Source organism: Sander lucioperca, chromosome 20, assembly GCF_008315115.2.
Source record: "Sander lucioperca isolate FBNREF2018 chromosome 20, SLUC_FBN_1.2, whole genome shotgun sequence".
NCBI lineage: Eukaryota > Metazoa > Chordata > Actinopteri > Perciformes > Percidae > Sander > Sander lucioperca.
The window spans coordinates 10,122,702-10,137,050 of NC_050192.1; the positions used below are offsets into that span (position 1 = coordinate 10,122,702).

Sequence of the window (14,349 nt, forward strand, 5' to 3'; positions counted from 1 at the left end):
GAAATGTCTTCTAGAGTTGTTAGTAGGGGTGCACGATTCAGAAAATGTCACGATTCAATATCGATTTTTTAGGCTCACGATTCGATTCAAAATCGATTTTCGATTCAAAAACGATTCTCGTTTAAAAACATGATTCACAGTATGTAAATGTAGTTACCTTTCCCCTGTGTGTGTGTGTGTGTGTGTGTGTGTGTGTGTGTGTGTGTGTGTGTGTGTGTGTGTATATATATATATATATATATATATATATATATATATATATATATATATATCCCTAAGTACATTCATTTGGATTTTTTATTTTGTTTATTTAGTATCTTTTATTGTCCATATTATTCATGTGGATTTGTTTGTTATTTTAACATCCTGTTATGATGTATGTGTATGTTGTGTGTGATGTCTGTAAGCTACTGGGACCTTGAATTTCCCCTTGGGGATCAATAAAGTATCTATCTATCTATCTATGACGTGATTGCAGTAGACATACAATAAAAAAATTAATAAAATAAATAATAATATACAAATCGATTTTTGGAATTCTATGAATCGATAGAGCTTGAATCGCAATTTGAATACAAATTGATTTTTTTGCACACCCCTAGTTGTTAGTCAAGTCAGTCCTTTGTTTATTGTTTTCAGTTAAAAACCAAGGGAAGCCTAATTAATAGTACACTGTAGTTTACCCTACACCATACCTTGTAATTGCTGGTTTATTTTTTAAATCTACTGTATGCACTTTATATTTTTGTGCAAATAAATTAAACTAAACCCTAAATAGTCATAATTAGTGATACAGATATTGTCAAAATGATCACTGTTTTATGGAGTAGTCTCTACTGATTAAAATCACTTTACTGTATTGTGTCGCTCCATCTCCTACCTTTTCTATTTTTGCCAAACAATGTCAATGAGGAGCTTGGTGTAAAAAAAAAAAATGGTAGCAGACAAACAGCACAGTCAGGCACTGCTGATTAAAACCTTAAGGTCATAGGCAGAGAAACAGAGAGCAGAGAGAGGGAAGCAGAAAAAGTAGGAGTGCTAGAACAGCTTAGACTCTCCAGGGTCTGGCTGTGTAGCTCACTCACTGTGCTGTGTGTGTGTGTGTGTGTGTGTGTGTGTGTGTGTGTGTGTGTGTGTGTGTGTGTGTGTGTGTGTGTGTGTGTGTGTGTGTGTGTGTGTGTGTGAGAGAGGTTTTCAAGGCCTCTCCCTGCAGGCGGATTCTGCAAAGTCACCCTGCTCTCTGTCTCTCGTCAATCTCTATCTCTATCGCTGTTTTCCTCTCCACAATCCTGTTGTCTGCCTTTCTCTTCCTGAGTGTAACTTCTCAAACTGCAACATGCCCTTCCCTATCTCCATCTTTTGTTTTTCTGCTCCCTCATGCTCTCATTCCACCTCTCCAGCTGCCCAACTCTCCCTATCACTCTCTGGCTGGGTCCTTCCACACCCCTGCCTGTCTTCATCTTAGCCAAACGTGACCAAATCACCCTAACCTCCCTTTTCTATCCTGTTGCCACTGAAGGCTAGACACACTCCAGTTTACAATCTCTTCAAAATCTCTCTACCCATTCCTCTACTCGTGTATCTATCTGCACTTACCCATTATTACTGTCTGTTCAGTAAGCTTTAAGGCCTCCCTTTTTCAACCTTCAACCCGACCTCAACCTTTGCTCTGTGTTCCAGCTGCTCTTTTCTCTCCTGCTTTATCCAACACACATCGCAAACCCTATCCAATTTATTCTTCTTTCTAGTGGTGTAAGAAAGACATTGATACACTTGAGTAGTAATATTTAATTTTGCAATACTGTATCGATTTGCAAAAACGCAATATCTTTTTTTTTTTTGGTTTACGTGCAAAAATATTCATGTAAGACAGTGGTTCACGTCTATGTTGTGTTTAAACCCCTTACCGCTAGATGGCTACGCTGAGACTAGGGCTGCCCCCTCTTAGTCGATTATTCGACTAATCGGTCGTTTTGGTCTTAGTCAACTAAGATTTCTTTAGTCGATTAGTCATGTTGTATGCTTTTTTCATGCTGAATGACTTCTTTCCAAGAAACGTACGAGCACATCTCTGGTAAACACAAAAATTAAAGTGGTGCTTTTGCATGACTCTTTGCGGAGAAACTCAGATTTACATATCTGTCGATTAAATCAACTAATCGATTAGTCGATACAATTGAATGAGTGTTAGTCGACTACGAATTCCTTCAATCGAGCACAGCCCTAGCTGAAACATACCACTAGTGTCCTTGCCTAAAGGCCCTGACACAGCAACCCGATAAGTGGCCGTCGGACAGTCTGGCGAGGTCAGTGACTCGAGTCTGTTCAGTGTGTTCCGTGCCGTCGTCCGTCGGAGGAGCTGTCGGTCTTCATTTTGGCCGACCTGACTTGCTGGGTCGGAGGGTGGACAGTCGGACTCAATGACCAATCTGATTGGTGGAGTGCTAACCCGGAAATGACGAGCGGGATGAGCGTGACTAAGCTTTTAAACTGACCTTTGTTGATCTGAAATGAAGACAGATTCAGCAACTGCATGGCCTATTTCTCGCTTAAATTTTTTTCAGGAATACGCTTCGGTGAACTATCTTCGTAAAATATTACATTTTTTTTAATATTTTTTATTATTAGAAATTAGATCATATTCTGAACGAAGCCGCATTCGTCTAATCAGCTGCCGGTTTTCATTTTTTGACTGATCAGTCCAACTGCATTTACTGCCAACAGTCGGCCGTCGGGTTGGTGTGTCAGGGGCTTAATAGTGCCAAGCAGTGCCTGACTTCTTGATAGAAGCTAACAATGTAGCTATGACTGAACTTTGGCCTACTTTAGCATATACAAATTTGCTCACTAAGAATCTGTGAACAACAATCCCAAACTGGCAGTTTTATTTTCTGTGTACTGAATTGTTTACCTAAAGTAAACTTCTTTGAATTTTATGCACATCATGTCTTTTTTTAAATATTAGTTTTTCTAAAATTATACTTAAAAAAAATCTCAATATATCGCCTTATGCACAGTATAGAAATATATTGCCATACATTGAATCGTGACCCATGTATCGTGATACGTATCGTATCGCCAGATTCTTGCCAATACACAGCCCTACTTCTTTCTCTGTCAGATTCCCAATTTTTTCACTCTTCTGTCAATACTTTTCACACCTCATCATCTCTCTTTCCCTTCCTTCATCTCACTATCTTTCCACCCATCTTCACTTCACTGCTCCAATCCATCTGTTGGGGAGTCTTCTGCACCCCCACCACTCTCTCTTTGTCTACCCTCCATTTCTCACTTTGTCCTCCTTTCCCCCTCCTCACCTTGTAATTCTCCACTCTTGCTGTAGAGTTCTCGCCTCTGCTCTCTCAAGTAGGCACTCATGCTGATGGCATGGGAAGATGATTCAAACCTACAAAACACACAAAAGGTTCAACAAGTGGGCACACGACACAACAGTACAACACACAAAGTAACAGGACACTAAGAAATAATTACAATGAGCAATGGCCATGGGATTGCGATGTTAAACAGACCAAAGTCAAGTCACTTTAATTTAAGGAACCTAAAATCCTTGGTCTTTTGAGATATTTCAATTTTGGACATATCTTATATACATATTAGGGCTGTCAGCATTAACATCGCAATGCGATTAAGGGCATAACGCGCTATTTTTTTTTAATCACATTAATCGCATGCCGGCATATATTAATTTATTTTACACTTCACTCGGCTTCACGTCGTGCCTAACAGGCTACTATTTTGACCCTTTGCTGCACCGTTACTTATCATCAAGCTGCCATACTTCCTCGTAACACATCCTGCTGCTGCAGGGTGCAGGCATGATGGAGAAAGACAGCAGCAACACAATCTGAATGGAGCTTTTTATTTTCCAAAACTCCCAGACGGCTCGTAGACAAGTCGAAAGCCACATGCACATTGTGTAAAGCCGAATTAAAATATCAAAAATGTCAAGCTTGAGCTACCACTGGAGAGTGCTACTTGCCGACCTGTGGATGAAACCAAATCCCAAAAAATTACTACAGCTCTTGCGAAATGGGTGGCAACTAACTACAGACCTGTGAGTATCGTAGAGGACTCGGGTCTTAAAGACGTACTACGGTTGGCATGTTCTGACCTGTCTCATTGCCATCGAGGGGGACAGTAGTTTTCACGCACACACACAGCCTGTACTCCACGGCGAAAGCAGCCAAACCGGAACTGCTGCAAGGTGCTGCAAACGCTGTCTCATTAACCGGTGATCACTGGACGTCAGTGAGTAATCAAAATTATTTAGGAGTTACTAAACACTATATTGACTCTGGTAAGGATAGGGATTTTTAGTTAAGTACTTGGAGGAATTGTGCAATAATGACAGATTTACACATTTTTCTTTTGTTTACAGTAAACAAATACTAAACAAATACAAATCTTAAACTCAAGGTCATAAAGTAACTTTCTTTGCATTAATTTGATTCCCAATCAAGATACACTGGTAAGAATTGCTTTCCATTGTTAATATGTACTTAACAGCAAGGTAACTTAACTTAACAGTTCTGAAATGTAAAATAATAGAACTTTAATCATGTGATGAAATATGCGATTAATCGCGATTAACTATAGAAATACTGCGATTAAAAAAATGTATCGTTTGACAGCCCTAATACATATTCATTCTTTTCTTTTATTTTTATCTTGTATTTGGTCGAGCACAAGGCAGAGAGCAAAGAGTATGATCCTTACTTGAAGAGCGACTGCTTGGCACGCTGTGGTTTTTTCTTCGCAAAAAAGGCAGCAAACTCACTGCCAGTGCTGGCATAAGAGAGTTGAGCCGATGGCTCTGTGGCACTGCGGCTGTTCTTCACGTCCAGATACTCCATAAGCAGAACCTAAACAACAACAGAGCACTAGGTCAAAAGCTAAAAAGCAGAAAAATAAGAAGCACCTTTTTATAGGAGATTGTCCTTCAGCCAGGTCCCATGGGTTCAATCATTTAATGCACACACTAAGTGCATCCTAAGTGTGTTTGTGTAAGACATACATTTTATATGGCTGTTGTTTTCTGCCAACAATTTGAAGGGAACAAGAAAGATGACAGATAAAAAGTATGTTTAATTAAAAAAAATGTTAGAAATTAATATATCGCATCTCTATGTTAGTGACACTTTGCTTCCAAGTTGGTAAGGGGGGGGGGGGTCCGCCGTCACAGGGGGTGAGCACAGACTGTGGGCTTCATTCAGCCCGCCTCCGCTCCTTCCACACTCCACCTCTTTACACATTTTTGGATTAGCCGACATCAGGCACTGCACAGCTTCATTTTGGCTCTTCAGAAAACTATGGGTGACGTCACGGAGACTACGTCCATATTTTAAACAGTCTATGGTAATAGGGCCACTGACACATGATTTGATATATTTTAAAAGCACAATCAAAACAAACTACAAAGCATCACTCTCAACTGTCAAACACAGTGTTTCAGTAGTAAGTAATTCACTGTAGCTACTTTAATGTTAGTCCTCAATTTATCACATTCATAAGCTTCCTGTTAGATAATGTAACATTGAGTATCTTAATAATAACTTTAAAGCTCCCACTCACAATCATTTCCTGTACACTCAACTTGCCTGCTCTGTTCACTTATCAACTTATTCATGAGTACCTTTTTTTAATCAAAAGGCCTTTGTACAAAAGGTGTACTTCTAGAGTAAAGGTCAAAAGAAAAATACCCACATTTACATACGTTTACCATCAGATTTAGCACTATCTTTTTGGAGATCACTACAAAACATAACAGAAACCAAGAGTCGCTCTCGGTCATGTTAAAAAATCATTGCAGTGTGGAATTGTAAATAAAAAAACTCAGTACAGTTCCAATGCTGTGGTTGATTCAAATGTTTTGACCTAACTCTACAGTATATCCCGGGTCACTTTAATTTTATTTTGTATAACCCTTTTGCACAGCTTTCAATTTCTTCACAGTTCGTGTGCCACATTGGTGATTCAAGCATTCAGTTGCCATTGAATTTAGTTGTGTTGTTCCAAGAATATTTTGCTGAATAAATCTTCTATTTTCATATCACATTAAATGTAAAACAATTTCAATTTTAAAAAAATGCTTTTTTCAGCAGAGATACATAACACAATATATATACATATAACACAAAAGACTATCCCAACTTTGAGATAGAAAAAACGCCTGTGACATGCATGGGACCTTTTGATGACCGGTGTAAAACATTTCGTCGACCATTTCCCTGATCTGTCTGCATGATGCATGGTTAAAATTCATTAACGTCTTATCATGCTTCATAAAAATCTTATCAACTTCTAACAATAGCTGAGGACAAGCACAATGAAACTGTGGCCAGACAGAGAAAGTTAACTTCCTCTACTCTATCATTCTATCTGCATATTCCCTCTGTTGCTTTCATTGGCTCTCATTTTTCAAAATCTCTTAGTCCTTCATCTCTCACATTTCTATTTTCTCTCGGTTGATCCGTCTACCTCAGTTCATCATCTTCTGTCTCTCTCTCGCCCTTCTTCATTCCTCTCTCTGTGTGAATACATATGTTTTAAAATAGGCTTCCATATCTAATGGCTTCATAATTTAGCAGGGCCATTTAGCCTGTGTGTGTCTAATTCTGAGGCACAGTGTGGGTCAGCCCAGAATGGGACAGGAGTAATGGCCAAGCAGATGGAGATCCATCCTGACCATAATGATGTAATTAACACTGCGGAGAGCTCCCCCCCGTCATGCACGGGAAAGCCTTCAGATGCCAGCAACAATGTTAGTTTAAATGCATGCACATCAACGTACATGCAAGTGCACAGCCATAAAAAAAATAAATAAAAATAATGCAGATAAGCGGGTTTATTGCGGAATCTTTTTTTGTTTTAAAAACTGAATCATGTGCATTCAGAGATTTTGATGGATTAGTACAAACAACAGGTCAAATCTGTTAAAAAAATAGCTTAAAATTTGCACTTTTATAACTTTAAATAGTTGCGATGTAAAGTTAAATGAGTCTGATGTCACAACATCTGGTCACAATGTTCACGTAAATACACAACTTCAACACACATACACAATCTTCCATCAAACATGTAATTACTCTCTAACATACTTCCCCACATCACAGGCAGCGCTGGAGGCCATATCACACACGCACCCTCTCCAACTGGCAACACCAGGGGCTCCACTTGCCACTAGCCTTGTGCTGCAGCTAATCCTATCAGTGTATTAATTACTAATGATGAGCTGATGGAGCGAAACCCCCACTCTTTGCAAGCTAACGCCCAAGTAGACTTAATGAAATGCCAGCACTGGGCTGATGAAGGGGCTCCGACCCTACTTAAATTGCATTAGCCCAGAGACAGAGTGAACTTTGGAGGCAATTAACTGGACTGCTAGGACAGAGAGAAAGATAGAGGAAGCGAGGGATGGGAGGCAGAAAGTAACACGGAAGGAGAGATAAAGGTGGAGTTGTGGAGAATAGAAAGTGCAAAGGATTATAGGTGGAGAATGAACACTGAACAGAATGCTAAAGAGAAAATGAAGGTAGACAAAGTGTATCAAATGTGGCGGTAAGGTCCAATAGAACCAAAACTAAACAATCTCCAGCATCTGCAGCCATAAACACATCATTTGAGACCTTAAGGAGCGCTGTTTCTGTGAAATACAGCTTACGGAAACCTGATTGAAATTAATCAAACACCCTGTGTAGTTAAAGTATTTGAACAAGTTGCTTTTCGCAACTTTTTCTAATTTCTTTTAAAAAGAAAAGGAGTTTGGAAATAGGCCTGTAGTTTTCTGGCAAGGAGGGGTCCAGGTTTGGTTTCTTTAACAAAGGATGAACAACTGCCTGCTTAAAATAACTGGGGACACACCCTGATAAAAGAGAGTGGTTTATAATGTTGATTGTACATGGGCCAATGAAATTAAGGACTTTTAAAACTAATGAGGTTGGTAGAATGTCAAGTGGGCTTGATGATGGTTTCATTTGCTTAAGCAATGCTTCAACATCAGTTAAGGACATGACAAAAGGAGCTCAAAATTGACTAATTTGAAGGGACACTAGTCTTGTTAATAAAACGGTAGCGTCTCATATGGCAGGAAGGCTGAGACTCCAATTTAAAGCAAATGTCAAATAAAATACATTTGTGGTCACTGATATAGAAATCCTTAGGGCTAACAGATCCCATATCTATACCATGTGTAAAAACAAGGTCCAAAGTGTGGGGCCAGATACATGTTGCTTCGATATGAAGATTAAAGTCCCCAACCATTAGTACCTTGTCCAGCTTTATAAAAGATAATAGGTCTGCAACATCTGAAAAAAATGAGCCCATTGGGCCTGGTTATCTATAAATTAAAAATAAATAGGATTTAGCCGCCCAACTCTGCACACTTGCAGTTCAAAAGACGAGTAATTCTGGATGCTTACCAGCTGACATGTAAACTTGTTTCTAAAAACAATGGAAAGTCCACCACCACGGCCTATTTGCCTGGGTGTACAAACATGATCCCTCCTGGAAGATTGTGCTAGTCTGCTGTTGACTAATAAAACAAAGGAGCAGCCCATTCTTTCCACAATTATTCATATAACCTGCATGTACTGTACTTGTCTCCATACAGTGAATAAGACAATCTCCTTTTTCTTCCTTCCTCCTCCATCTAACCCATCAGGTCAAGCATATGAAATCTCATTAAAATTGCTATTACTCATGCAACAAAGACACCTAGATCCCATTACTGTCACCTGTGTTTGACCGGACAGCTTATCAGTGAGGCACACTTACAAAGTGGCAAAGAAGTGGCTGAAATAAAGACCACAAAACAAAAAATATATAGGAATTGTATCACAAACAAGGCAAAAGTGACAGAGATAATTGTGTTTCAAATATATGAGGAAATGAAGAAACATAAGGAAAAGACAAAGGCAAAACAAAGAGTCCTCTCAGTGACTACACCTAGAGCATCACATCAATGCAAAATAGCACAAATCCACAAGTGACCAAAACAAACAAATTAAGTGGTCTACAATATTAATAAGTGATGGCCCCCAGAGCCCGGTTCCAAATGGGAGCCATATCTAATTTAGTAAAAGCCTGAAGCATTGATAACGTCTGACGTAACTTGCTCTGCTATCGGAGGAAGCCAAATGGTAGTCCCAGATGGAAACAAATTAAAGTGTCTCTTGACATTTCATTCTTTGTTTAAACAGTTCAGGTCAAAATGTGTAGATGAATCTTGATAAGTTAGCCAAAACAGTATCCCCATGCTTAGTTCAGTGAACATCCACTGTAACTTCCATTCAAAGTTAACTTAAATGGATTCCCTGAAAAAAACGCATGGGTGAATCTGTGAAACAGTTGATGAAAAAAGTGGTGATTATGTACAGACGTGAGACACCAGGCAAATGGCTCTTCACACCGGATACTAAGATGAAGCTCAAGAGTTCACATCAACTTAAGTGTGTGTTTGGGTGCTATGTGTGCGAGTGGGCGTACATGCAAAACTCACATCTCTTTCAAGGGCTCCCCAGGCAAAGACATTTCTACCACAACTATTCAAAGTAATTCTATCAACCAACCAACCTCGTTCGGCACTTGACTGGCTTAGGTCTCATCCCAAACTTAAATCAGTCCACTGGGCTAAGTCAATCAATCAATCAACATTTATTTATATAGCACTTTACAGTAACCAACAGGTATCCAAAGTGCTTAACACACTAAAACACACGTCATGTAACATATACAATAAAAAGAATGACACATAGAAACAATAAAGTCAGAAGAGGCTGCATATAAATAGGAGAAGGAAATTGTCACACCACTACTATGTATTAAAAGCCTTTCTAAACAGATAAGTTTTGAGTTTAGACCTAAAAAGTGCTACATCTGTAGTTGTCCGAATTTCAGGGGGTAATTTGTTCCAAAGTCTCGGGGCAGCAACTGCAAAAGCCTGATCACCCCAACATTTGTACTTTGACCTTGGGACTTCTATAACCAGCTGATTTGAGGACCGCAAGGACCGGTTGTGCTCACGCAGGGTTAAGATCTTGGACAAATACTCCGGGGCCAGGCCGTTTAAGGCCTTGAAAACAAACAATAAAATCTTAAAAACGATTCTAAAACGCACAGGGAGCAAGTACTACGTTCTATAAAATAAAAAAGGAGAAAAGCTTTATCGAAGTCGGTCTTTGTCATTACCAGCACTCCCATTCATTTCTTCCAAACCCAAATGTCCCTTTTGTGCTTGGAGAAAGTGTATACTCATCCTCCATTCTGTCCATTAGGGCTCTAACTCCCAACAAATAAGAGAGCGTCACATAAAGCTATGGAGGTGAGCTTGTCACTGGATGAGCAGTCCATTGCTTAAAATTGAATAAATAAATATCACTTAATTTTCTCTTTCCTTGTTTCCACCCTCTCCTTCTTAACAGGTCATCTTTAAAGCAGTCAAGAGAATAATCTTAACACTCCTGTTCCTGTCTCAAGGATTTATTGAAATCGGTTGTTTTCCCATTAAATCCCTTGGCTGGTGTCTTGTCACAAAACCTACTGTATTGACAGATATCCCTTGCTGCTAGCTTGAAGTTAAAGTCCAAAGTGTCCTTGGCCGTCAAAGAAAGTGTTCTTTATACACCCGGTATTGATTGTGTTCTAGAAACTTCAATAACCTTTACAAGTTCTGACAAAGCTGCAGCCACAACTGCTCCCACAGTACTGAACTACAGCTAACCAGTGGGGGTTTCCACCTGGAGTGTACCGCATCTAGTCAATCTTTTGAAGGCTATCTTGTTGACAGAGGGAAAGAAGATGTGCCTGCATGTTCACTGAAACCCATTTCATTTCTCTGTGTCCCCAAAGTGTTTTTTGATGTAAAAAAACAAACATGTATACTGTATGTGTATTTTTTGTTTTAAACAAAGAACAATTTTCAAAAGAATAGTTTGTAGTGTTGAAAGGTGTTTCTACAAATACTGTCCATTCAGAATATGTGCTTTTAATTTGTATTTCTATGATACTTAAAATAGCGGTGAATATGTTGAAAGGACTAAGGTATATCTTAACTGAATAGCAAAAGAAAAAACACCACCAATTAAACATATATACAGACAACTGACAATAACTGTTCACCATAATAATTGGTTTAAAATTTGAATGGACTATGGTGTCCTTTAAGTTAAAAGTCAGTTTTCTCTGTGTTGTTTCTCGCTGAGACTGTAGTGAATAGCCTTCTACCAAATTGTTTTAATTGTAACTATACTGTAAATAAAGTAAAGCATGGTTTTAAGTGGCATATTTAACACTTTGTTGTTCTTATTTGCCATCAAAACAGCACCTTGTATGTGAGAACACTGATGTAACAGAGCACTGAATTCTATCACAAAACTGTACATAAAACACCTGGCGAGACCACTATTTAAAATTTAAGCCACAACAGTGTTTACTGTACAGGACATAATATTGTGTACCCTTTTGCACCACTGAGTCATAACAATCAACCTATCAACAAGTCATGAAAACGATTGCAAAAACACCCATGAGCAGTTGATTAAGTCTCGAGTGATATTGATGTGGTGAATATGGGTGGGAAGGGGGTTGGTGTGCGTGGACCTGAGAGAGTAGACTTTACCGCGGTGATGGTAGACTTCACTGCGCTTCAGCGATATGTAAATATGACAGCACTTTGGAGGGCAGAATAAATGTGACACATTATTAAAATGTTGGGCGAGAACAACGTAGCCATGTCTGTGCTTCATATCTAATTAAAAAGACATCATTGTCTTCTAGCTGCTCTCTGGCAGTTCAATTTGCCTCGTTTTCACTCTGTTGATGAGCTGAGAGAAGGCACCGCATATTTAAGCCACTTGTATATTTATATATATATTTGCACAAACACCCCTCCTTTGTCTTGGTTAATCTATAGTAATGAAATGATTTATTTAAGAAGTACGTTTAGAGAGAGAGAGGACTTTACTGGTTCGTGCCAACAAGCATATTCTAAAGCAGACAGGTAGTGAACGTCAATTTGATCAAAGTTTGCTTTTTAAAATGTAACTCTCATTTGGAGCCCACATCAAAAAAGCTCAGCCCCTGTTGCACCCTTTCGTATCTCTGGCTACAGTAGAAAATGTTAATATGCTCATGTTCTGAGTTCTCTTGTGAAGTTTCAAGGATCTAGAAATCAGTTATTTCACAAGGCAGATAGTCAGCATCTATACATATTTTCGAATGCAGGCTCAAAGTTCCTTGTTTGCAGAGGGGAAGCCACTCATTAAAAGTGTGATTTGCACTCCGGTCACACTCTCACAGCAGACAACGGACATGGCAAGCAGTCAGCCAGCCACAAATCCTTGCAGAATGCGAAAATGCCGAGCTAATTAACAAACTTGCACGTCTCAAACCAAAAGGCCGACAAGGTCAAAGGGTGATCAATGTCAGTAGCCAGAGACACTCTGTGGCAAATATAATATATATTAAATAACACTTCCACTGGGTGGTCTTCATGAAGAATTCATGGAGAGGTTTATAAACTGTGATCTTTTATGAACTATGTTACCCAATTACCTGATAATGTATTGTGACTTCCATCTCGTTAATGATTCAAAGGAAACTTGTGGATTTTCTTGCTTGGCACCTAATATTGTTTTGACAAACATTTACATCACATAAAACTTGCCAGGCTGACAGACTGCCAGATGCTTCTATACTGTATTTTTGTAAGAGAAAAGAGAAGAATATTAATCATTTATGGATACACACAAATTCCAGTCACTTTGATACAACGGACTGCTTTGAAAAACAAGCTAGTTTCTGGTGGAAAAGGCAATCATGGATAGAGGTAGAGAGCAGCAAAGGCAGGCAGTGGTGTACACTTAGAAATGTAAATTCAATAGTAGTGTGAATAATCAATAGATATACTCACACACATTCTACAGAAAGCCACTTGAAAATGTGTGTAGTGGCCTTAAAACACTCCTTCCAGCATCAATACCACTGATTATCATCCAGTCTTCTATGCTATGAATCAATACTTCCATATTGGAATTAACAGCAGAAGCTCTCCGGGTTTTTGAACAGGGATAAGAACCATTACATGAATCTTGACTTTCAAAAGCTTGTTTACCTACTCCCCATTCTAAGCCTACCGGGCCTCAGTCACACAGTGGGTAATGGTGTTTCTTTGCCAAGGCCTCGTAACTGGGTGCACCCTGTGTTTCTGTCAGCTTTTGCATCTGTCTGCTTGTATGTCATGTGAAAATGTCAACCTGGTATCTCCACCTCTCAAAGGAAGGGAAAAACACCTACCAAGAGGTTTCTGTACATGTCACAGATGTGAACTGCAGTAAGTAAGAAGAGTTGGACAGACAGGGACTGAAATGATTTAACTGTAAACGGAAAAAGATCGCGTCTGCTTCTGTTCACGCCTTCGTACCAATTTTAGAAGTATTACTTTTAAATTGCATATTTTGCATGCAATAGTGAAGTTATGTTACAGTAGTTATTGTTGAACTGAAGATATTATTAGAGACTAATAAAGATCGTAACCACATTTTGACCAATGTTGTGTAGGTTCCTGCCCTTTTTAGGGTCTTACGACGTGAGATAATAACTTGCTCTGTATAGTATTTAACAGAGCCACCATGGGAGCTGAAGGAATTTAATTTCTCTCATTGCTGATATGTGACTCTCAGAGTGGGCTAAAGGAAGGGGGTGAAAGGGAGTGTGGGAGTTGTGAGAGAAAAAGAAAGCAAGATAATGAGATGAAGGAAATTACAAGGCGCAAGAGGGGTATGCACAAGGTATTGGGAAACTGTAAGACCGTAATACAGAGGCAGGAGGAATGATGCTGAAGAAAGAAGGAGCAAGGGAAATGGGAAATGGAGAGTGGGAGAGAAAGGCGAAAGAACAAGCAAGAGATGAGAGAAATGGCAAGAGGGAGGGAGGGATGGACGAGGGGCTTTCATATTGATACAATCGCTCAGGAAATAATAACACGAGTGAGTGAATAAGAAAACCTCATTTCACGTAATGAGTATTCTAATCAAGAGATTTCATTATCTCACATCGCAGAGACAGGGGATAGTGAAGCCCCTGGCAACTGGGTGTTGGCAGTGATCGCATGCTTGGGAATGGCTTAACGCCTTTTATAACTGCGCTGGTATAGCAGAGCTATTACAGTACATGCTTATGCACTATCACACCCTCGGAAACACACATGCATACACCTAAACACTCCTGTATTTATGAATGCATGCATGCCAGCTGGAAAAAACTCAAGTTATTGGAAGCAGACGAGCCGTAGTGCACGAGTTATAAATAGATGGACTTTCGATTTCACTAGGC

At 39.3% G+C, this 14,349-nt stretch overlaps 1 protein-coding gene across 2 annotated transcripts in view; it reads right to left on the bottom strand.

The window, feature by feature from the left end:
- exoc4 (exocyst complex component 4) overlaps nt 1–14,349 on the bottom strand; it is a 118,384-nt gene that overhangs the window by 84,998 nt on the left and 19,037 nt on the right. For both annotated transcript variants that reach the window (XM_031313356.2, XM_035995963.1), the window contains exons 9-10: nt 4,738–4,883; nt 3,318–3,406 (exon numbers count right to left, since the gene is read on the bottom strand). In XM_031313356.2, the coding sequence (XP_031169216.1) occupies nt 3,318–3,406; nt 4,738–4,883 (235 nt within the window). The remainder of the gene's footprint in view (nt 1–3,317; nt 3,407–4,737; nt 4,884–14,349) is intronic.